General features: G+C 40.7%; 1 protein-coding gene and 1 non-coding gene across 2 annotated transcripts in view; one reads left to right on the forward strand and one right to left on the reverse strand.

Annotated features, from left to right (window-relative positions):
• The first annotated feature begins 5,441 nt into the window (after positions 1–5,441).
• On the forward strand, positions 5,442–5,543 carry LOC129078364 (U6 spliceosomal RNA). Its single transcript, XR_008529958.1, has one exon. It is a non-coding gene; the product is annotated as a U6 spliceosomal RNA (small nuclear RNA).
• A 4,046-nt stretch (positions 5,544–9,589) lies between these two features.
• Positions 9,590–25,036, reverse strand: part of CTR9 (CTR9 homolog, Paf1/RNA polymerase II complex component) — a 31,977-nt gene continuing 16,530 nt past the window's right edge. Inside the window, exons 8-25 of the mRNA XM_054582792.1 lie at positions 23,097–23,204; positions 22,746–22,982; positions 22,428–22,517; positions 21,922–22,050; positions 21,634–21,817; positions 20,389–20,477; positions 19,282–19,467; positions 19,106–19,193; positions 18,790–18,938; positions 17,615–17,731; positions 17,310–17,455; positions 16,295–16,366; positions 15,662–15,797; positions 15,355–15,501; positions 14,777–14,934; positions 13,644–13,740; positions 13,297–13,409; positions 9,590–10,667 (exon numbers count right to left, since the gene is read on the reverse strand). Of these exons, the coding sequence (XP_054438767.1) occupies positions 10,229–10,667; positions 13,297–13,409; positions 13,644–13,740; positions 14,777–14,934; positions 15,355–15,501; positions 15,662–15,797; positions 16,295–16,366; positions 17,310–17,455; positions 17,615–17,731; positions 18,790–18,938; positions 19,106–19,193; positions 19,282–19,467; positions 20,389–20,477; positions 21,634–21,817; positions 21,922–22,050; positions 22,428–22,517; positions 22,746–22,982; positions 23,097–23,204 (2,685 nt within the window). The 3' untranslated portion in view covers positions 9,590–10,228. The remainder of the gene's footprint in view (positions 10,668–13,296; positions 13,410–13,643; positions 13,741–14,776; positions 14,935–15,354; positions 15,502–15,661; positions 15,798–16,294; positions 16,367–17,309; positions 17,456–17,614; positions 17,732–18,789; positions 18,939–19,105; positions 19,194–19,281; positions 19,468–20,388; positions 20,478–21,633; positions 21,818–21,921; positions 22,051–22,427; positions 22,518–22,745; positions 22,983–23,096; positions 23,205–25,036) is intronic.

The raw sequence follows: 25,036 nt of genomic DNA on the forward strand, positions 1-25,036 counted from the left end.
TTGATTATGTTATATTCAGGCCACCTTATATTTGGGCATATATGATATTTGGGGCTCAAAACACAATTGTCACTTTACCTTTGGAAATGTTGAGCAGTGAACGCTAAGTCACCAGTGTACTGTAGACACTGCATTGTTTAACTACATTGCTTTAGAAAAGCAGTATCAATAACATGCCAGAGAGAGAAAAAGTTGCATCCATATGCCTCATGCACCAGGCCACAGTACAACAGGGCCCTAGACAAGGAATGGGCCCAGCCTCCTGTTCCAGGAGTGACATCACTCCTGTAGTTCTCATGCCCTCTCCCTTCTGCCCCTGAGAAAAGAAATGTGTGTTACTGGAGCTGCAGGAGACAGTACCTGCCAACGAACGGCCCCTCTCTGCAGCCTGAACTTATTACCCATCTTCCCATAATGCCTCACTCCCACCTCAGATCACCAGAGCCTAAGTGCCCTGGTCCTCCACCCTGGACCCTTACCCCATAACTTCTCCATAGCTATGAACTTGTCCCAATTCCCCACCCGCACTCTCTTGACTCCTTCCTCCACACAGTGTGTCCCACAGCCTATCACCAGCAAACATGCCTGTATCCTTAATCTCTCTCTCAATATTCCCGTCACCTTCTTGCTCTGAAGGAAACCTGGCTGTCCCTTGATTCCAGCGCTTCCTCTGCTGTTTTTCCTTTCATACCAAAGGCCCTGGTGTGGCCAGTGTTCGCCTTGCTTCACACCTGTGCTTTCAACCACTTCTGCTCTCCTTTCTTCCAAAGATTCAGATCCTTCGAAGTTCTCACCATAAGACTTTACTACTTCCCTGGTATGTTCACCTTCCTGCGCTTCAAAATAACCATTTAACATCTTCTCCTCTTTCCCTAAGCCTTCTCTGGCTTTCCCCTCCCTTTTCCTTGTCTTTTTACACCCAACCCTACCTTATGAAAAAAAAAAATTTAGGTGTTCCCCCAGCAAGGATGCATTTAGAATGATATACAACCTTGCTACTCAAAGTGTAGTCTCTGGACTAGTACCACCTCAGAGCTTGTTAGAAATGCAAAATAGCCGGCCTCACTGCAGACCCACTGGATCAAACTTTAATGCGCTAGGTTCTTCATTAGCACATTAAAGTTTGATGAGCCCTAATACACAACCTGATATGGACCCCTTGCTGACCACCAATGAGTGCACTGTAGACCCAGCCCCTGAGTCCTAGGACTCAGCTTCCACTTCATCGAGAATCAATTCTATCCTCTTCATTTCTTCCTACCATCGAAACTACCAACTTGCCAACAATTGCCCTGATGCGTGACTTCCCCTCTTTTTTCTCTGGGTGAAAGGTCGTAGTTCTTTCCAAAGATCCCATTCACTGGGGCCAAAAAACTGTGGGGCACTTGCCACCCCACTGCAGGGAACAAGGGGCCACTTGCTAGAGCATGACGGTCATTGGGAGCAGACATTGCCAGATCACGTGACAACGGAGAGCTTCAAAGTTGCCTTGAATAGGGGGCTGTGAAGATCAGCTGTTTGCAATGTGAGATTCCAGCAGGAAGAACCCCCGAGTCCTCGTGGGTGATCAGAAGAGTGGAAACTTGATTTCTGTGGAAAAGAACACCTGGTTCCAATGCCAGCAAATTCAGGCTAGACCAGCAAGAGAGTCGCAGGTTGCTGAAGCAAGGTTTCAATACCCATTAAACTTCTGGCCCTCACATAATTGCTCAAGGCCAAGGAGTATAGTGGTACTCTCTTGTCTCCCTGGCCCAAAAGTGATCCTTTGCATCGCTTCAGTTGCCACTCTAAGCAGCTGGAGGAGAGATAGGTGAGGAGAAGTGTGTCCACACAGGCACAAGCTCACAGGTGGGAGCCAAGACAACTCAGCGGCAGGCCAGGCCAAGACAGGAAATGAAGTCTCCACTTCTTTCCAGTTAAGGAAATTGAAGCACTAGCTCCCATTGGAGAAATCAAAGCAGCATTGTTTCAAAGAACAAAACAGTCCAGGAGAGAACAAAGGTTTTGGCATTGATCCTTCTCTGGAGAAGATGCTATCATAGACGCTCCACCCAACTCAGATGAATCCAGCCTGTTTGGGACTAAAGACCAATTTACAAGTTTGTTTATTAGGATCATGCTCAAGAGTAGTGATCCTTTGGTTGTTTGAGTAACAGTGCCTTCACAGTTGTCAAAAGGAGAACAAACTCTGGTGAGCGGTAAGCATGGTTTCTAAGAAACAGCAACCTGAGGATTGACAGCCACGTGGAGAGCCTGGCAGCACATCCGAGGGTCGCCATGCCTGTGACTCACCAAAAGGCTGCCGCTGATACAAGTGTACACATCACTTGAACCGAATGAATTTGCTAAAACACATTGTAGGCGAGGAGGTTGGAGCTAGCAGAGACCGCAGCGTACAGAGTCTAATCTTTTCCTGCAACCTCTATTTTTAGGTAAGAAATTTGGTTCTAAGAACAAAATATAAATTAGCACCCCCTTTCTTGCCAAGTCTTATGCTTGGCCCTTGGAAAATAGGTGAAAAAGATATAATCCATGCCCTTGAGCTCACTGTCTGGTGGGGGACCTCTGAATAGATCATTTCAATCAATGGGCTGGGGTCATTTAGGGCAGAGGTGAGGCGGCTGACGCACTTCACTCTCTACAGGAGCACACAACAATAACCAGTGTCCAAATTATGGCCCTGAATCATCGAGAGAGTTAAATACCTCACTCAGAAGTTTCATATATGGGAATGGAGAGCGGCGCCACTGAAAAAGGGTACACAGGAAGCTCCTAGGGGTAGACGTGCTATACTACTGTCACATTTTTAAAAACTGTATTTTACTGATTATGCTAATGCAGTGGTCCCGATTTTCCCCCCCTTGCCCCCCCCGCCATTGTCACATTTTATTACATCACATATTCTTCTGTATGTGTGACAAAAAGAATGAGTGAGCTGAGACTGACAATGCTGAGTCTTCTGACTGAACTGTACCTTCTTTTCCCCAAACCCCTCGACATCCAGTGCAGGATCTTTCCATACTGTTCACTCATTTTCAAACAGTTTTCTGTGATTGTCACCAAAAGCATCCTAATTGTAATAGGGCTATAGAATACAGCATTTTTCTAACCTATTTGGCTATCACATTCTTTTTTTTAAGGAGTCTCTTTTAGGGCTAATCTTTCATAGAAAACATTCTGGGGAACACTGGGTTAGAGATCTAGTCAGGAGATAGAATTGATAAGAATTCAAAATTTAGTGACTTCTGGATAAGAAACTTGAAAATCCAGCCTGATGTTCTGCACCTTAGTGTTCTCGTCACTACTTAGCTGTGGGCCACAGGAACAAATACAGATTTGCTCCCACAATGTTGCAATAATGGCAATCTACAATCGTTCAACTATGTCAAGGAAAATGCATAAAAAGTTGGGATATTTTCCAAATGAAAAATGTTACAATAACATTTTTGCTGAAGTAAGGAGAATAAAAAAAAGCAAAAGGCAAGAGTAAATACATATATTTCAAAAGCAAGAACATAATTTACCTATATCTTTGAAAATATTAGGCGTCAAATAGCAGACATGGTTTTCAATTACTTGCAACAGAAAGACCTCGTTACTAGTGTGACTGAGACAGACTAGACAGTCTGTTTAAAATTCTCTGTAATGGAGACAACACACTAAAACCACAAGCCATGCAGTGGAAGCATGTGCAGAGAAGAAAATGACCTCCAGCTGCACTGGAACCAAAGACCGTCCCCTGCCCCACCCATGAAACCAAAGGACAGGGACAGAAATGGAACTTCAACACCAGACCCTTTCAGAAGTGAAGGGTCTGTGTCCCGGAAGGTTCAGTGTGGACCCCCCTTACCATGAATGGCTAAGTTCCAAAGTCCTCCAATTAAAACTTCCACAGCATTTCCAATACCTATTCCTCCTAACCCCTTAAAAACCTTTAATCTAGTCCAGTGAGTGAGATGGATTTGAGGCAGTATCTTCTCGGTTGGTGACTTCTCCACCAATAAAACTTTTCTTACCCTCCCACCCCAAATAAATAAGTAAAATATAATAAAACTCTGCAATGACCCTGGGATATATAACTTAGAAGGATCTCCAACAACCTTATTTTATAGATAAGGATACTGAGGCTGAAAAGTGAAGCATTTTGTCACATCAATGCGCGTCAAAAGCCAGGGCAGCCTTCTTATCGTCAGGGCCTGTTGCAAAGTGAGACCCTGATGCCAGGGGGGCAGTCTGTTCACTGCTCCACTCAAGTCACAGGACACACGGAGATCTACGTGAACTTGGTGTACCTGTAGCACATCCCCTTTCCTGTGTTCCTGAGCTATACGGCAAGCACCATGACTGACGTGTGCTACCGCCCTAACACCCAGAACACCAGAGCATCAGGAACCTCCATTAGGGAAAATCTGCACTGGCCTGTGATCCAAATCCTAGTTTAAGGAGTTGATACTCCTCTCCTTTAAAAGGTCTTTCTTGCCTCCAAGGGCTACATTCTCTCCCAAGGAAGAAATTGTTCATTAGTGGAATGAAAACAAGGGATACTTAAATAGTGGCAGGAAAGTCATATTGCCTGGAGATTAAAAATATTCTTCTCAAACCCTGGCCGGGTAGCTCAGTTAGTTAGAGCATCGTCCCCAGACGCTAATGTTGCGGGTTCAACCTCCGGTCAGGGCATGTGCAAGAAGCAACCAATGAATCCATAAATAAGTAGAACAACAAATCTATCCTTCTTTCTTGCTCCCTTCCTCTCTCTAAAATCAATCAATAAATTTTTTTTTTCTTAAGGGGAAATAGGAAGAAGCAAGAATTTTTAAGAGAAGGACATATGAAAGAATAACCGACCCAGTCCCCTGTTGGTCTAAACAAGACTCAGTGAGCTTGATGACCACTGCCAGACATTCCGAACCAACCTGATCCCAGAGGGGACTTTTCTGGGAACCTACCATATGCTCACCACTGAATCTACCTTCCTAATCCTTGCAACCATCCTATGAATTAGATAGAGACTTCTGCTATAATGGGATAGTTGCTCACTTAGGAAACCTCATGTTATAAAAATAGTAATGTCAGCGGAGGAAGTGATTTAGCTAACAGAGTCAGAATAACAATGTGGTTTTTCTTGCCTAAATTTAGGCAAAATTCATTTTAAAACTTAACAGCTCTAATTATGGTGTGGTACTTGATGTAGTGCTGGATGGCCCATGTTTTTGCCATGTATAATGCACACGTTCTTGCCCAAATTTTTGAGGGAAAAATAAGGATGTGCATTATACATGGGTATAATGGTTACATACCAGGGGCATATAATGCCATGTATAACACACACAAAAACGTGGATGCACATTATACATGGCAACATATGGTAACATCAAAGCCAATGCAATTCACATTCTCCAGTTGTGATAGATCCAACTGAGGCTTTCAAAACTTACAGTGCAGTGCTCACTTCTCAGCGCATATACTGAAATTGGAATGATACAAGATTAGCATGGTCCCTGGGGAAAGATGACATGCAAATTCGTTAAGTGTCCCATATTTTTAGTAAGAAGCACAAATTGGTAGTTAGAAATAGTCACGGAGAAGTAAAGCATAGGAAATATAGCCAATAATATTGCAATAACTATATATGGTGCCCGTAGAGGTACTGAAAATATCATGGGGCACACTACATATATGATTGTCTAAGCACTAAGCTGTACACCTGAAACCCATACAAAATAAAATTAAAAGGAAAAAAGTTGAGGAGAAATGGCTTGTTTTAGATGAGGAAGTGACTTGCCCAAGGTCACATAGATGCAGCGAGATCTGGGCAGATCCTGTGGAGAACTAGGGAGGGGCCGTAGGAGGAGGTTGCCCAAGACAATGGTAAACAGTCTCGGCTGAGAAGCTGAAAGCCTCCAGAACCAGAACCCAAAGAAATAACAAGGGCTGGCACTCTGGGGCTCTTCTACGAGGGCCAGGGGTGATCGTGCTGCAGGTGCCAGAGTTTCCCAAAGGACAGTATTTTGGATGGGAAGGAGCTCTGGGAGCAGCCTAGGATCAGGCTGGCCCAGTGTTCTAGAGGGGACGAGCTGTGAGGCAGAAGCCTGCCGTTCCTCCAAAACTGGGTAGTTTCTTTATTTTATGTTGTTTTAATTTGTAAACTACCCTATTAGAAATAAGATAATTAAAAACTAACAGGGGCAATGCTAGGGGAACTCAGGTGTTCAAGAGTTTAGCTTTCATTGATAGGTTTAAGCGAGAGAGCTGGAACTAAAGAGCTAAAGAGTTTAGCCTTAACGGATAGGCTTACATGACTAATGCCTGTGGGAAGCGATTATTCCAAAATTGTGAAGCTTTTAAATAAAGACTCCTTTCCTTTATCACCAAACCTTTGCCTCTGGAATTTTAGAGGGTGGTGGTGGGCAGCAGGACCCCAACCGCTGTTTGGTAACAACAGGACTTGCCAGCGTGACAAAATGAGATTTTGGGACTGTTCCAGGGACTCCTGGATTCCAGTGTGTCTGCCCTTAACCAGGTATTCAGGTGTTGATGCCTTCTCCTGCTCACACCGACCCCCAGAGAAGGGGAAGGCTGAGGTCCAGGGTCAAGGTGGCAACATAGGAAGATCCTGAGGTCAAGCCCTCCAAGGAGGCATCAAAACTACAGCTACATATCAAACAAGTTCCCCTAAAAAAAAAAACAACCCTAAAAACTAGCAGACTGATTTCTTCAGGCAAATGAGAAACAGAACACATCAGAGAGGATAGGAAAGACTGGCATAATCTCGCCATAAACCCCACTCCCACCCACAATCAGGAGGGAACTCACAACCCAGAGCTGCTCCAAGGAGCGAAGAGTTTGTACCCCATGTAAGACACCCCAACTTTTAAGACTTGCACCAGAAAGATGAGCCTCCAAAACATCTAGCTATGAAAACCAACAGGGCTGGTGCCCAAAAGACCCGGGGACCACGGCGAACTGAGAAACAGGCTTGTGAGCACTCACTCACCCAGGGTCCAGTGCAGAAGTAGCCCCTGAAAGGTGCTGGCTCTAACCCTGACCGGTGTGGTTCAGTGGGTGGGGTGTCATCCCACAACGCGAAAGGTCACCCGTTGGATTCGCAGGCACTGGCACAAGCCTGGGTTGCGGCTGGGTCAAGAGGACGTCTGCAGTTGCTTCTCTCCCTCTCCTTCTCTCTCTAAAATAAATAAATAAATAACATCTTTTTAAGAAAAGAAAAATGCTGACTTTAAGTGAAAGAGGCTCACTTGCTACCTTTAAAGCCCCAGGGGAGAGGGAGAGGCCTGAGGGGATACCCTCCGGGAAGCTGGGCCACGGGCGCCATCTTTTTCTCCTGGGGCTGCCGCCTTCCTGCTCCAGCCGGCCGGTGCCCTCTGTCCTCCTGCTCTCTGCCTTGCTGAAGCTAAAAGGCTTTTTTCTTTCTTTTCATTTTTGCCTTTTTTGATGGGTGCCATTTTTGCCTTCACCATTTTCAGTCCCCCCATTTCCTGCCGTTGCCCTCCAGAGCCCCAGTATCTTCCCGAAGGGAGCTTCTACACGTGGCTGGTGCCCTGGTTCTTACACCTCTGGGCCCAGTTTTTGTGGTTGCTGCCTAAGGGACACCGCGTGATCCCCTGGCTCTGGAGAAGGGCTTGTGTTCCTTGGTCCCACAGAACTCTAACATCAGAGATAGCTCTTGGTCGGCCACCAACTCCTGGGCACTGCACAGACAGCGGGACCCTGCCCCTGCAACCCCAACCCTGCCTTTCTGTGAAAGAGACCTGTTTGCGTGCCTCGGAGCCTGGGCCTAAGGGGAGGGCGCCTGGTTTGGCACACACCTGGGGATCCATGGAGCTGCTCTCTGAGAACAGAGGCCTGCAATGCAGGTGCCTGCAATCTCTGCGTTCTCCCTCTGACTTCATCCAGTGGTATCTCACACAGCTGTACCTCCCAGGGCTCAGCAAGAGTTAATAGGCCAGGACCCCAGTCTTTCTGTGACAGAGGCTATGATTAGCTTATCATCATAGCTGCTGCCTGAGGAGCTGCCTGCCAATGTGCTTCACGTTTTCTTTAGCCAGCCAGCCAGCCAGTCACTTAGGCTGTTTCCATTATATAGGTTGTAAATAACACTGCAACAAACACAGGGGTGTAGATATCCTTCTGTGTGTTTCCTTTTTATCCAACAAATCCCCAGAAGTGGAATTGCTGGGTTATATGGTAGTTTTATTTTCAATTTTTGGAGGAAACTCCATACTGTTTCCCATAGACAGTGTGTAACTGGTGACAGATGTTACACTTTATGTGGTGATCATTTTGCCGTATGAACAAATATCAAATCACACTGTACACCTGAAACTAATGTTATGTCAATTATACTTAGAAAAACAAGGAAGGCTAATCCTGGCATGCAGGCTCAATGCAGGACAATGAAGCTGCTCTGAGTCTGAGGACAAGTGGCAGCAGAGCAAACAGGTCAGTCAGGTTTCCTTTGTCAGATGAGGGACCCTCCCCTTCCTCAGTGGGGCATCCCCCCTATTTGTGGTATCTGTCATCTCCAGCCTCCAAACTCTGGCCGAAGGGGAGCTGCACCTGAAACCACAGTGGCTTCTGACATGGGCAACCACGTGACTCTGGAAAACTAGTGCTTTTCTGCTAATCTGAGGGTACACCTGGGAGAAATATCCATAGTAATGTGGAATTGCCTCCAAAATTGCAAATGAGGACATACACTCAAAAGCGCCTTTTAGCCCAAACCTGGAGCAGGTAGTGAAACAAATTACTATCAGCATCAGGTTAAATCTCTCTATAAATAGCTCTCCAAAGGATGATTTACCAATATACTTTTGTTTAGATACTGCTTAAAGCTGTGAGCTATCAGTTGGAAAATGCTTTTTAACTTTGATAGATTTTTGTTATTTGGGTATGAATTCATCTCAGTTCCATGGGACACTGGAAAAAGCAGACAGTCTGAACCTCACCTTCTGAATCTCAGGCTCTTTACCTTTCAAAGCCTCGCCTCCCTCAGTTGTTTCAGTTCCTAGAGCTGCACATGCGACTACCACTGCCTGTAACACCCTCCCTGGATCCTCCACTTGGCTGTTCCTTGGAGCTATCTCAGCTCTCCCGTCCATCAGGGAACCTGGTCTTGACTTCGCGCTCCCTTGTGCTCCCACAACCTGTGCCAGCGCTACCTGATTTTTCACACCATAGGGACAGTGACCTTACCTTCACCACTAGATTTTTCAGGGCAGGAAAGACATTCTCTCTCTCCATTCTCAATACCTAATAATGTATTCATTACCTGTTGACTATATTAATTACAGCTTTTACCAACTGTATAGTGCTACACAAAAATTTTGCTCTTAAATTGTTAATGACTAAATTATTGAAAATAAAATTCATACTAGTACCTTCGTTTTCTTACATCTTTCAAAAAACTCCACAAATCTATAAAGATGTACAAATGTTTCGAGCAAACCACCTTTGGCATAATTCAGGTTCTTCCAAATATTAGCCTAGTTTATTTCTGCTAAATTTTCATATACAAATGTACTGAGAAAAAAAAAGGCACAGTTACCCATAAAAGTTGGTAAAAGAATTTTATTATGTAGCTTAGGTAGCTCTTTACATTCTACTAACAGAAAAGCATTTTTCTACATCTTATTCAACCTAACAAAGTATATATTTGTGATTTTATCTACATGGCTGCAGTATTACACTACTGAGGAAAACCTTCCTTTCATTTGTACTTTGGTGCAATTATACAGTAGATACTGCTTCCTCCAGAAAATAAAATTCTCTCACTCTAAGATTAAAATGGAACACAGACATTAATGCCAAGTTTCTTGCACCACTTGGTAAAGGATTGCAATAAAAGTCAAAACTGGATGCTGCTTAACACACAAAGAAGATGAGACTTCTGCCACAGTTTCAGTCAAACCTTTGTAGGAATGATTTAGCAGCTGCGTTTATTTTTACTGCAGTTTTCACATATGATAGGTGGAATTGTACCATAATGAAGAAGAGTCACATTCTTCATCTGCACAAGAGATTCAAATATTGGATTCTAGCACAGGAAATGTCTTGTGGGGGCTCAGCAATATACAAACAGATAGAAAAAAAATTGTTTTAGGAAAAATTTCACAACTGTTTGACTAAACATTTGAAACTTTTTTTTTTAATCACAGCTTTCATATATTAAAAGAGTTTCCTCCAGAGATGAGACTTATTTATGAAATAAAGCCTAGTCACTATCATCTGACCCATGTTCTGAGCCCCGATCGGAGGCTTCATTGTTGGATCCCTCTGGTTCTGATTCATTTCCAGAGCCTTGGCCAGAACCCTCATTATCAGATCCTCTCTCCGAATCTCGATCTGACTCGGCGCTTGGAGAGGCCGGATGAGAGTCAGCCTCAGAACCTCCCGAGCGACTTCTCCCAGACTGCAGCGATTCATTGTCAGACTGTTCAGAACCCGAGGGCCTTCTCTTTCTGGATGGCTGGTCACTGTCTGAATCCTCATCTGACCTCTGTCTCTGAGGCCTTTGGGGACTGCCAGCCTCACTACCAGACTTATTCTGGTTGTCATCTGAATCGCTCTCCGAAGAGGCACGTTTCTTCCGTGGTTCACCCTCATCTGAGTCGCTGTTGCTGTTGCTATTGCTGTTGCTGTTGCGGGGATGTCTGGCAAAAAGACAAACACTGGTTAGACACCAGGATTCTGGCCAGCAGAGAGCTTGACAAGTAGAGAACGTTCTTGTAAAAAACAAGGGCATTTAACGTTCTATCTCTTGACCTGGATGATGTTTACACAGATGTTCATTTTGTGATATTTGTTTTGTGTACTTTTTAAAATAAATATGATATATTTCACGATAAAAAAGGAAGAAAGAATAATAAGGCACTTTAGTTATAAGACAATTAACTAGTGAGGGGCGATTCTCATTAGGCTTTATTAGGTACCATTCATCAGAATGAAGCATTTCTCAATTTCATATATAAAATTATGAAAAAGAAGGGATTTTTTTCCCTTTTTGTTTATTTTTATTAACAAGGTAAAACCCAGGATCTCACTTTGCTGTAGAAACTTTGAAGACCAGACTTACTCAAGACAGGAAGTTTCAGCTCAAAGATTTCTGTAGCCTGTTAACTTTTGCTTTGAGTCCCCCTCTCCTTCTCCGTTGTTAGACTGAAGGAAAGGATACTTGTGCCTATGCTTGACATGGTGGTACCCAGGGAATCTTGGCCCCCTGGATGCAATGGAGCAAAGAATGTTCCTTTAACTATTTACCCCCAGAGCTTTGGAGAGGACAACATACTTCTCGTCTGTCATATTCTTCAGTTTTGGTTCCCAAGACAGGTATTCCAAGAAAGGAATATTGAATCCTACTGGGTTCAGTCTAACAAGGGTAAGGGGGTAAATACATGACCTTCTCCTGAAACCTACACACACATATTATGTAACTGAGTTCACTCTGAGAGAATATGAAGAGTGACTAAGACAAGACACTATGTATCATTCCGTACCTATACTAAAGGCCAGTGGCCCCCCGGGATCCAATTCACACCATTCCACCTGGCCAAATAAAAAAAGCACTTGACAGTGGTCAGGACAAAGTTTACCTGATGCAAGGGGCTCAAATCGACGTGGCCTTGGCCTCAGGTGTAGGTTTGGCAGCGGCACAGGCTCTCACACCGGACCTTTCTGGCTACACATATTAACAATGCCCACTCTAAGACCACACTTTGCACTGCTCTGATCACACAAACTTGTAACCAGCGGACCAGGGCAACACTGGGCATGGGCAAAACAGTGTTGTAGGGAAAGGCAACCTCCATTTGTGTTAGCCAGTGTCTTCCGAGAAAAGGGGAACTGCAAATCTCTACGGATGGTTCCCTACAGATCTCTCCCCTGGGAGGCCTGCCTCTCACCACACCCTAGCCCCCCAGCAGGCTAACCTCTCACCTCTGCCTCACCTCTAACCAACCAGGACTATCTGTTCTTTTTGTAACACTCTACTCAAACAGCCTCTCTTTCACAAAAACACGTCTTACAACTTCTCCACCAGCCCAACTCCAGAGTAGGTATGGTCCCTGGAGAACCATAAATGCAAAATCTACGGTAACACTTAACTTACTATAATATGTTTTTTAGCTTATCTGTGATTCTCCACTGCCTCTAAAGCATAAATTCCTTGGAGGCGGGGTTTACGTCTTTTCCCTCTCTATCCCCAGCCCTTGGTACACTATCTCATATAATGGTTGTTCAAATGTCTGTTGTATGAATGAGTGAAATGATGGCTTTCAGAAGAGCAAGGCGTATTACAGCAATTATGAGTCCTAGTCTTAAGATTCCAGATGGGGGGCAAGTTCAGGACAAGTAAAATTAAATATTATGTCACTGGTCATAATGTGAGGAGAGCACTGGACAAGCAGTCTAAGATGAACCCTGCACAAAGTGGGCAGAGCTGAGTCACCATTGCTCAACATGGGAGGAAAGGGTCAAGGAAGTCCCTATCTCCATATGACCAGCATCAGGCTACTCAAAATACTTTTAGCCAGTCAGTGACAGTGTAGCAAAATAATATATTCAGGAGAATGTCATGTAGAAAATTTCAGGTAATATTCATGAAGAAATAAGATTTCAAAATAGGCTTTCTCCTTTAGGGTACAAACACATCATGGGACAAAATCACCAGGTTAGAATAAGATGGGTGTGAAGGTTTCTTCCAACTATAAGATTCTAAGAAGCAGAAGAGAAGACATTTTGGCAGTGACTGCTCACTGTTTCCTTCCTCCCTTCCTTCCTCCCTTCCTCTCTCCCTCTCTTTTTTCCTCCCTCCCTCCCTTCCCTCCTTCCCTTCTAGTCTTTTAATTGTTTTTATTACTCAAACAAGCTTCATTTTAAAATTTGGCTTTCTGACTCTGTGCTTGTGCCTTCAATACTTTCACAACGATTTTCTGCTCCTCAATAAGAAAAGCACGCTCGATCCTGTCACGGATACATTTAGGATACATGGGCCCAACACAGGCCCAACCATGAGGACATGGTTGTTCGTTTTAGACAACCTCATCAGAACTTTCGGTCTCACAACATGTACTCAGCGAAGCGTGCCTAGGCACACACAACATGCAGATTTTGGTGTTTTCCCACCCTTTTTGTTATAAAAATAAATAACTCCATTACCAGGGGTCCAGACCAGCCTACGATGCTGTGTCAAATGCTGGACCATTCTGAATCCCTGTAGACACCACCCCTGGAAAAGCTTGGTTAGCTTTGATTCGGAGAATGTACCAAGGAAAAATTTCCTACCCTTCATCAGCAATCTTAAGTTTATCCTCATCTGAAGAATCATCACTTGATGATATAATGGCTTTGGATTTTATTTTTCCCTTCATTGAAGGAGGCAGACGTTCTGGCTTGGGCTAAAGAAAGAAGATCAAACATAACAAATTAGTCAAGACTCTCATGTCAGAATGGCGTGTTCAGGTGGATTTGCCCTACAGTGATACAAACAGCAAAAAATATATCTCAAAAACAAGAATCTGTGCTTGAAGAAATTGCAGGGGAAGAATGTATACTAGTATACTACAATCTTTTATGTAGTCATAAAATATTGTATGTATGGGGACAAAAAAACCACAGTATTATAAACTTACTGCCTTCTTCTTCTCGGCTCGTGGTGGACGACGCTTTTTCGGTTTTGGGCCATTCTCTGTATCTTCATCATCAGATCCTTCTTCTCCCTTCGGAGGTCTTAAGTAGTGAACACCAAGAAAAAGTTTGTCAGAATTCATTCATACACATAAAGTCTAAGACTACTTGCCATCAAAATGTTATTTATTCTGAATATCCTTTACAGGTGCTGTCTTCAACCGTAACAGCAGTCATAACTTATTCTTGCTATACATGGGTAAGGGATCTGCAGAAACCATGTATTTATGCAATGCTTGCTAATTCACTCTTGAATCCTTTTACTTATTAATCAAAAATAAGTTTGAACCTTGCATTTGGTAGAGTGATATAAAGGATGTGAGAAAAGGCCCAGGTTCCAGACCTCAACATCTCCCTCTCCTCTTTCTTCCTTCCCAACTACTCCTGGCAGGCCTGCTAATGTCCCTGTTAGCTTCAGTTCTATGGGTTTGTGTCTGAATGAGTTCATCAGGTTCTTTCCCAAGGACAGCCATCCAAGGGTTGGGAAGAACAGATCCAGGGAAGATAGCCCATTGGAGGTTCCTGGACAGGGGAGCACCATTGGAAAGGGAACAGTTCAGGGGCACTTCCAGGTGAAAGACGGGCAGGACCCCACTTATCGTAATAGTAGATGGCACTGCAAGGATTAAAAGGCCCTTCTTTCACTTTAATTCACTTTTAAAACACCCAGCAAAACCATGAACTGGGTATCATTATTACCATTGTACAGAGAGGAAGCAGGCACAATGACTTATTGTAAAACTGCACATGGACTGGCAGTATGGACAGACTAGGTTTTCTCATTCTAAATTGCATACATCTTCCAATAAATATTATCAATTTAAAGACATAAGAAACGCAATTAATCCTGACTAACTCTCAGAAAGAAACTGGAGATGTGTGGTGATTCCAGTATGCACGGGACTTTGTAGCGGGGTATATCTTAGGATTGAAGTAGGAAGTAGGATATCAAGAGGCTTTACTGTATGAAAGATCAAGTGATTTCCAGGCATTTGTAAATTCTAAACATAAGCAAGATTCAGAAAACTAAAGGTCTTTTGCCACCTTTATAAGGTAATTTGTGACACATTAACGATACCTTCTCCTCTTTTTCTTCTTTCTCTCACCACTCTCTTCTTCTTCGCCTTCTTGTTCACTACCGCTGCCCTTCCTTTTTTTCTTCTTTTTGGATATGGGCAAGTCTTCATCGGTGTCATCATTGACAAATTCATCAAACTCTCCTCCTTTCTTAGAACGCTGAAATCCAAATAACACTAGAATCAGCTCTTTCCTGGCTGATGGAAAGTGGCTGGAATTCTAAGGTGTAGAAAGAGGCCCTATCTTCTTAGCCTTGTGACAAATGAAGGATCTTATTATACCAAGTCACTTGGAAGAGTGCTTGGTGAGGTCCGTATTTTAGAGACTTCTAATTAGGATAAATGTCTCAAAAGGCAAAAATCATCAACTATTATACTTAGGTCACCATAAGGTAAAATGTACTGAGCGAACACTGAAATGCACTTCTAACTACTGGATGCCATTTAAAGCTCTCCATCTTCAAAGACTGTCTTCAGCTAAGGACTAAGTACAGAGAGAATATAATCATTTCTGTCTTCACTCCTGAAAGTCAAAAGACAGAGACTGGGGCCATCAGGGTCAGTGGGAGGCTTCTCTTACCCGCCCACCACCACCACCTCTTTTCTTTTCTTTTGTTGCTTCAGTCTCTCCAGTAAACATAAGAATATTTTTGGTCTTCTCAACATACTGGGCCCGCTGTTCTAAAAGTTTCTTTTGTTCTTCCTTCTCTTTGAGACGTTTCTCTTCCTATGAGAAAGCAATGGCAGAAAAAAAAACTTCATCAAAATTGTTCTTATCATGAAATAAATCATGACTACTATCAGAAGGACTTCTCTTTTTCACCATACGAAGTATATGTATGCACATAATTCTTTCATTCTAGGATAAGTGAAAAGACAATAAATACCTGTTCTTTAAGAAGTTTTTGCCTTAACAGTTCTTTTTCTTGCTCTTGTTTGGCCCGCAGCTCCCTCTCTTCTTCGTCCTGTTTGCGTGCCCGGGCCACATGGTACTGGGCCTGGCTCAGTAAGTCAGAGCATTGCCTAGGACATTTCAGATTTCAGAGAAACATGAATGCAGCCAGCGTCCTTTCTGCTCAAAAACTGAGAGCATCTGTTTTCCTTACACAAACTGAAAAGTCTGAAGCAGGATCATTAGCTTGTATCTATGGGAAGTGTTAATTAGCAAAATTAACTTTGTTTCTCATAAGCCAATACTGTCAACAATGTTGTTTCCAAATTTAAAACATTCACCCAAAGCAAAGCTATAAGGATTTCAGTATCATCTTCACATGTGACTCAAAGAGTTAGTAATTATATCTTGATTCTGGTAACACAGCTGATGTAGTTTCCCAACCGACCTGAAAAGAACCCTGAAAGAACCCTTTGACAAAGCCGTGGTCCAGGGCAGGGTGTCCGAGGGAGGAGTGTGAAAGACCGACCCCCGTGGGACGAGGACGCTGTTTCCTGCTGTGTCACTCTCCCAGCCCACATGGCTATCACTGCCTCACGCCAAGTCACCATTCCCAAACAGTAATTACCTGGCTTCTGTGGCAGCAAGGGCCAAATCAAATCTCATTTTATCTCCCACTTTACTCAAGTAGCTGAAGTATCTAAAGAAAATGAAAAAATAAAATACTTAAAAAAATTTTAATGAAATAGGTCCTCCAGACTTGTTATCTATTGTTCAAAAACAGTCTGAGAAAGGCTCATATATTAACTGACTTACATGCACATATTTAATACATGAAGGGCTAGCATCTCAATAGGAAAATTATATATGCAACTCACTTAAAAAAAGACTCTCATCAATATGCCACTCAATCTGTTTAATAAAAAACAAGTTCATTAAGAAAAGCCAAGTTACATTTAGTTTTATCAGTAAATTAACAAATAACCAAAAATCAGTTCAAGCAATGAATCTTTACTAAACACTAAATTTACTAAATATGTCAGCATGGAGGTTAGGACGTTCAGGCCATGAAAGCACTGACAATCTACCAAGCAAGGCAAGAAACACTTAAACAAGAATTCAAGTAAGGCTGAACAAAGCCTGAAGAGATGTCAGGTTTTAATTTTACTACACACTGAATTACTATGAAATTATATACATCTTAAGCTGAATAAACCTATTCATTATTTAACAGGGAAGGCCTTAATTTTAGCTCAATGAAAACTAGTACTACATAAAAATATACATTGACATAACAAATAAAACCAACAAAAGTGGAATCTAAAAGTTTCAAGTGTGTAAAATGCGGGTCATATTATTGCCAGGTTGATGAAAGATCTAGGGCAAGCTTGCAAAGCTAGCCAGCCAGTTCTTAGGGTCTGGCTTCATGATTCAAATCTGGCAGGACCCTTGCAACAGTTTTGCACCACCTGGTGGCAGCTATCTGCTCTGGTGTAAAAATCGTGAGAATGATTAGAATAGATTCCCTTTTGGGATTCCCTTTATCTAAAAGGTTCCCGAGGGAAGTGATTTTGGACACCTTTTGAGACACGTGTGTCTAAAGAAATAAAGCATTTCAAAGGTTGTTTCTATGAAATTTTTACCTATGTGCAAGCTCCAGTTCTTTCACAGCATTAAGTACTTCCTTCAGATTACTCTTCTCATCTTTCAGGACAGAGGTAGCTAATCTTTGTAGGACCAAGGCCACATTAAACATAAGAACTGTATCACTGGGTGCCACATGTCTAGCCTATAAATAAAAAACAAGGCAAATACTGCATATGATCTAATGATGCAAAAAGGATTTGTCAAATAAAAGTGTCAAATATGTGAACATGCATAAATCAGAATAAAAAATATATGTGATGGAGCACAGAATTAAGTAAGAATAATAATGAATTCTTTTTACCTTCAGCAAAGTTTGTTTGCATTCCTGCAACTTGCCACACTTGAAGAGGGCCCGGGCCAAATAGAGCACAACTTCAGTGTTCTGGTGCTTATAGAACTTTCTGAGGCAGTTTTCATACTACAATAAAAGAGTAAGTTAAAACACAGCAAGGATCAAATGATATTGTTATTTTGTAATAAAATTGCAAGCAATTTTAAAGTTATATGAAAAAGTATTTTTATCCTTTAAATGGTTAATTTCAAAGAATCTGAGAATGATTTTGAATATTTACCAGGATACATTTTCACAACATAAAAATCTGATCAAAAGAAAAACTACTTACAATAGTTTTTCCGTTTGAAATTTGGACCAACATAGAAAGGATAAGCAGACTGGAAGGCTGTTTGTATCTTTAGGCAATACTATCTAGAACCAGCTATTGACAACTTACTAGAAGCCATGCACCTAGCTCCTCTGGGTTACACTGTCTACTACCTTTTCTAAGGACTGGTGGAACTTACTGGTAGTGGGCCTGAGAAGTCTCATGTTTCTGGCTGTTAACTTTTTGGTAAAACCAGTAATATAGCAACACTCATGTTAATTCTGCTGTGAACATGTCACTTTTTGACCATGGAATATATCTTGCATGGGTAAGATCTTTTTCATGAAAGATGATTAGACAGTTTTTTCCCATATATCCCTAGTAGTTAACTTGCATTTTAAAAGGCCACATTATCAGGAAGGCTCCCCTCCAAAAATACAACTCTGAGACTATCATATGCAACCAGGGTTCTGTAAGAAAGTCCCTGTGACTAGTGCCTTTCTTAATATTCTAAATACAGTAATAATATCTACCTTTCTTAGAAAAAGGTAACTCTTCTACCTATAGTAAGAAGCTTATTTTTTCTGACCCTAATATTTCCCATAGAGCCCAAAAGTCTTCTAACTTTTTAGAGCAGTATGACTCTTACTTTACGTTAAAGCACTCAACAAATACGAAGCCATCAGTGGTGGACCCAGGACCCATATATCTGAACACCAAAGGCAGGCCTTAACATTATATAATTATAAACCTCTGAACAGACACAGTGTCACAAGAGATAGCGTATCATTCCATGATAAGGCCAGAACAGTTAAGAAAACATCTGTTCAACAATGAACAAGACATAAAAATATCTTGAAAGATAAGACGTTACCATCTGAACAGCACTGATATATTGCTTCTGTTCCACATAGATGTGTGCTAGGTTCAACCACACATCACTGATATCTGCTGTTGCTTCTCTTACTTGGGCAAATACATCACGAGCTTCACGGAAATATCCTTTGTGGGCCAAAACAGCTCCTAAAGTTAGAAAAAGATTCACAGTGAAGAATTTTCTGATTGTGGCCAGAAAAACAACTATTTGAAAACAACTGACTTCATTATATTTAGAGGAAAATTCTGATCTACAAACAGTCCTCCAAAAGCATTCATTTCAGGAATTATTGATATCCAAATCCGATAATCACCTATTCCATTAGCGGCATACAGATTCTTCGCATCATTTCTGAGTACTTGCTTGTAGATGGCCAGAGCACGATCTTGATGACGCTTTTCCTATTAAAAACCCCAAACATTACTTTAAAAATTCAAACAAGAATAAAACAAGTATCAGTTTTGTGTTAAAGAGACAGAAAGAAATTACTTTTTCTCGATCCCGAGTGGGCTGATGCAAAGTTTGGAGCCAGACGTTGCCAAGGGCTAACATAGAGTAAGTGTCACTCTGTGTAGATGGTTGTTTTAATATCCTCTCAAATTTCTTCTGGCCTGGACCCCATTCTTGTTTTGCCAAATGAAGATTACCAATCAAAGACCAAGCATCTGGATGGTCCTGAAACACACATAAAGAGAAGCGAAATCTGTAATTTGGACTCAAAGACCAGTCATCTTTCCACAATAGCTGATTACTGAAGAGGTTTACAAGCTACATCTATATACAAGTGTTTTTCAAACTAAGAGTTGAGATGGATTAGTGGGTTGTAAAATCAATTTAGTGTTTAACTATCAGCAAAAGTAATGCAGTAGAATAGAATACAATAAAAATATTAGTGTCATTCATATGGCAAGACCACGTAATGATCTGCAAAACTTTCATTTCAGTTGTTTATATACACACATTTGTGTACTAAGTTATGATGTGAAACCTATTTTTTTAATTTACTGTTGTTCAGTTACAGTTGTACCGCCTTTTCCCCCACTGCTTTCCTCAGCCCCATCCACCCCTCCGGTCCCACAATCAATTCCCCCCTCCTTGAAACATATTTCTTACTGTGGGTAATAATCAAAAAGAATGAATTAATTCCATATTATTTAATGTCTTTAACAAGTAAGTGTAAAAAAAACCAGGGAGATGCCAAGATATTAGAAATTAAAAGGAAAGATTGATTTACTGATGGTGGGGAGGGAAAGATGAAATAATTTTTCTTTTTAAAAATATTTTGTTTCGGTTATTACAGTTGTCCCAACTTTTCCCCCTTTGCCTTCCTCCACCCAGCACCTGCCCACCCACAGTCAATCTCCACACCATTGTCCATGTCCCAGGGTCCTTCATACCTGTTCTTTATCTAGTCTCTTTCCCTTCTTTCCACCATTATCCCCCTCCCCACTTCCCTCTTACAGCTGTCAGTCTGTTCCATGATTCTATGCCTCTGGTTCTATTTTGATCATTAGTTTATTTTGTTCATTAGATTCCTCTTAATAAGTGAGACCATATGGTATTTGTCTTTCAAACCTAAGAGTTAATATTACCAACCTGATTAATCTGAAGAGCTTCCTTAAACCAATCCGAAGCTTCATAAAAGTTTCCTTTATCTCTAGCCATGGCTCCTAGGCGCAGATAGCCTGAAAATATACATTTAAGAGTTTTTGGTTAAAATATTAGCTACAAAGGTCATAATTTTAAAGTCATACTTTTGACATGACTAGTTTTTTATTAATAATTCATACAATGAACAGAGGAAAGTGCCACAGGTGAAAAAATATCAAGCAGCAATATAACTAATTAATAATCTAACAAGTTAAGGCAACTCAGTAACCATCAAGTTTTACTGTACAAAATCTCTGATTTATCTCTTCTACTCCAATCCCAATGTTAGCGCCCAGTTCCAAGTAATGATCTCAAGTTACGTTATTTTAGAAGCTTAGAGCTGTTCTGTTTCCAATTTCTCTCTGATGCATAATATTGTCAAGTTACTTTTTCTTAAAAATCTTCTTGTATATGGCAAAATACATGGACTACTAAGGATTAATTGTGTGAAAACCTGGACTCTAATTATGGCTCTTTCACTTAAATAATAAAAAAAAAGTGCCACATAAATGTAAGTTATTTTCTCCAGAAAATGTCACTCTCCTCAAGAAATCAAGCATGGCTTACTACTACCTATCAATCAATTCAAATTCAGTCTGGCATTTAACTAAAATCTTATTTATTATTGCATCTATAACAGCATGTTAGGGGCCAAGTTAATTGCTCCTTATTTGGCCAGAGTCAAAACACCATAGCTTCAGGTTCTTTTAAGGGAAATACAAGGGAAAAGGTAAATAATTTTTAATTAAAAAACTTTCTAAATTATACAATGCTTAGGTTGTAAAGATTCATGGTAGAATATTTTTAGTAATGATTACTTCAAGAAGAAACACTTCTCTTTGTCACTATTACAAATATTGCATAGATATTTATATGAAATGATAGCAGGACCATCATAAAGGTAAATCGATCACCAAAGAGTTGTTAAAAGTCTAATAAAGGTGGCAGACCCACTACAGACAGCTTCATCTATGAAGTATGGTCCAACTGATTTTTAGTTGTTTTAGTTTCTAGCATAAATGTAAGTAAAGCTGCATATTTTTTTAGGCTACAAATTTGCCTTGAAGAAAAGGGGACATGATAACCTTCAAAATATTTTACTATTTTTTTAAGAAAGACTTTTTTATTAGGCTAAATTTTTTGTTGCTGTCATGGAATTTTAATACATTTTAAAAAGTTTTAAATTCTTACAGTCAACATAGTTAGGGTGTTCCCGTAAGATGTTTTTATAAAGTTTTTCTGCTTCATGGAATTCACACATTGCCTCATACAGCCTGGCTAAATTGTATGACGTTGTAACAGAAATGGCATTATAATAATGTTCATCATGCTCAGCTTCTGCCTTAGCACGATCCAACGATGCCAAAAAATATTTCTATGAGAAAAGAAAATTATTTTGTTAAAAGACTTTGTTGATACATCTAAAAACATGTGCATTCAACTTAATAGCATAAAAGGAGGAGATTTTTATTTTCCTACCTTTGCCTCCCCTAGATTTCCAAGTCTAAAATGGAGAGCACCCACATTATTCAGAATCTCTGGGGGGACATCAGCCTGTACTTTTTCCTGAAGGATCCGTGTTGCTGTTCCATAGGCTGAAAGGGCACCCTGTAGTTTCAAGGTGGACAGAATAAGGCGTAAGTGAAAGGGAGACGTACATTGCACCAGGCTTACAAAAAATACATTAGGTAAGAGATAAAAAATATTGCTGAGCTCTAGCTGGCGTGGTTCAGTGGACTGAGCGCCAGCCTGTCAGGCCAAGGGCCGCCAATTCAATTCCCAGTGTAGGACACATGCCTGGATTTCAGGCCAGGTCCCCAGCAGGGGGCACAGAAGATGCAACCACACATTGATGTTTCCCTCTCTTTCTCCCTCCTTTCTCATCTCTAAAGATAAATAAATAAATAAATCTTAAAAAACAAAAAAACTGGCTTCCTTCTCTTGATAGAAAGCCAAGTGATTTAAAAAAAAAATTGCTGAAATACCTGTATATCAGTCTGTTCTAAGATTTGTGCCAATTCAATCCAAGCTTCAACATCATCAGGATATTGTTCTGTGACCTTCTTCAAATGGCCCTGGAGAAAAAGAGATCATTAAGCTAAAGTATTCCAACTACAACCTGTCAAAGTAGAAAGTGGTGGCTACTCTACTCTGTTTAAGAAGTCAACTGTTACTTCAACTGAAGCTAGCTGAGCTAACGAAACTGCTCTCATCATCTCTCTACTAGCCATAACAAGAAATAAGGAATGAGACTCTAGGTAGAAGTAGATTAACAGGAAGTAGCTAAGATGTCTAAAATGTACCTTGGCAATATCTCTTTTTTCTTGATCTTCTGAGGCAGCATACAGAGAGCCAAGAATTTTCATAGTTTCATAATTATTAGGATATGCTTTCAAAACTTTCTCAAAGCACTGAGATGCATTTTCTTTGTCACCTCGATAAATATACATTTGTCCCAAACCAAAAAATGGCAACACAAAAGAGGATGAGGCAAACTGTGTGGCTTGATAGTAGTACTGGAAAGCTTGGTCATAATCTTCCTAAAAAAATGAAAATAAAACAAAACCAACAATACATACAAAGCTTTTCAAAGACTTGAAAAACTATAAAACAGAAAGGATTAGATATTTAGAGAAGGCTGTAAATGATCTTACCTGAACATGGAATGATCTAGCCAGCTGGTAGCAACTTTCTGCTTGCATGGCCTCTACTTCTGTGTTATGGAATGCATGGAGAGCCAAGTGCTGGACTTTACTATAATCCTGAACAATGAAGATCCAGAAATCAATTGAGTTAATTCAAACAACTCTAATAGTCTCAACTCTAAGGCTTCTTTTAAAATGTTAACTGAATTAACAATAACAGCACTGCATCCAGAAGTACGAATCACACCTCTCATTTCCCTTGCTGATAAATCCGGGGGAGATGGGAACTAACATCTACCCAGTATTTAACGTTTACCCATTATATCTATTACTTTGTTAAATCCCTACAACAATCCTTTGCAGTGATCAGCCCTATTTTTGTGATGAGAAGACCGAAGAGAGGTTCAGTCCCTTATTAATGGTAATGGGAGCAGTTAGAATTTATTGAGAACTACTACATGCTAAGCATTACACTAGGTATGATACTTACATTAGTTCCAAGTACAATCAACACCCTGCAAAGAGTATCATTATTGCCCTTTTATTGATGGGGAAGTGGAGGCTTAAAGAGATAAAGTGTGTTGTCTCAAGTGGAAAAGCTAGAATCTGAATTCAGGTGTTTTTGACTCCAAGGTCACATGAGAGTAGCAACTGCCAGAGCTGGATTTGGATTCAGCTCCATTGGAACGCATGGGTCAGGGCCTTCCCAACAAACCTGACTTTCATTTGGATCAACCAGCTAATCTCCTTAAAGTCCCAGAGTCGGAGTTTCCACTTCAGGAGTAGGAGAACAACCTTCCAATTTTAACAGAAATGTATTTTATTCATTCAACTAGAAATCCAGTCTAAGTACAGCTTTTGTTTGATCAATGGCCAGTTTTGATTTTTTTTTTAAACATTAGGAATAATGCCATTGTAGTCTTTAACAGTAACTGAGTCCTTTTTGTTAGATAAGTATTTAATGTGCATATTACATTTAATTCTACCATTCCTCAAACTCTATAAAGTATTATTGTTTTACAAATGAGAAAATTAAAATTTAAGGAAGTTAATTTATTCCCCCAAAGCCACATAACCATATAATGGTGATGCCTGAATTTGAACCAAGTGATTCAAACCCCACACTTTAATTAGGTTATACAGACTTTTAGCTAAATTTATATATTTATTGTTCAACTGAAATGAGAGTATGAGCTAAATGCTGGGTTTGTCTTGCTATGGAATCTACTATAATTTTCCTATTTTTATTATTCAATGACTCATGACACACTTTTAGAGAATAGTTTTATTTGAACTACTAAAGAGTAGATTCTATTTTAAAATCCTCATTCATATCTTTTTTTGCACAACTGGACTTCTCTTTTGTAGTACCCCCCCACCCCAATTTTTGTCCTTAATCCACTTTGTATTCTGGCTGTTTCTCTTTCCAATCAAAAGATCAAGCTCAAGTCTCAGCGCTTTCTGGAAGTCTATGTTAATTGCTCCAGGAGTCACGGTAGTTCTCACCTCTAAACCCACTTCACCACACAATTACTGACATGTCTGGGATGTTAGTTAACACCTTTTCTTCCCAGATAAATTATTCTTCTGTATGGAAGGCAACGTAGTGTGATGGGCAGAAAAGTAAAAGATAGCATTTCAACTTTACTATCTGCTAGCTGAGTAAATTTTGGCAAGTGATATTACTTTGCTTTGCCAAGCTTCAATTTTCTTATCTATAGAAAGGGAAATAGAAATAGCCTGCTTACCGTCTAGGGCTGCTAAAATGACAAACTAAGAAAACCTATGTTACATGCTTTGTAAACCTGAAAGAAATATATTCAATGCAAGATGACCTCACATCACCTTGCACAGTGCTGATCACAGATCAAATATCCAGTAACACTCAGAATGGCTTGATTTACCTACTTCACTTATGAAATCTGTAAGGTTATATGTATACTGTGTTA

The sequence above is a fragment of the Pteronotus mesoamericanus genome, unplaced genomic scaffold, assembly GCF_021234165.1.
Source record: "Pteronotus mesoamericanus isolate MK-2021 breed Mesoamerican mustached bat unplaced genomic scaffold, CSHL_Meso_final contig_1189, whole genome shotgun sequence".
In the NCBI taxonomy this organism is placed as follows: domain Eukaryota; kingdom Metazoa; phylum Chordata; class Mammalia; order Chiroptera; family Mormoopidae; genus Pteronotus; species Pteronotus mesoamericanus.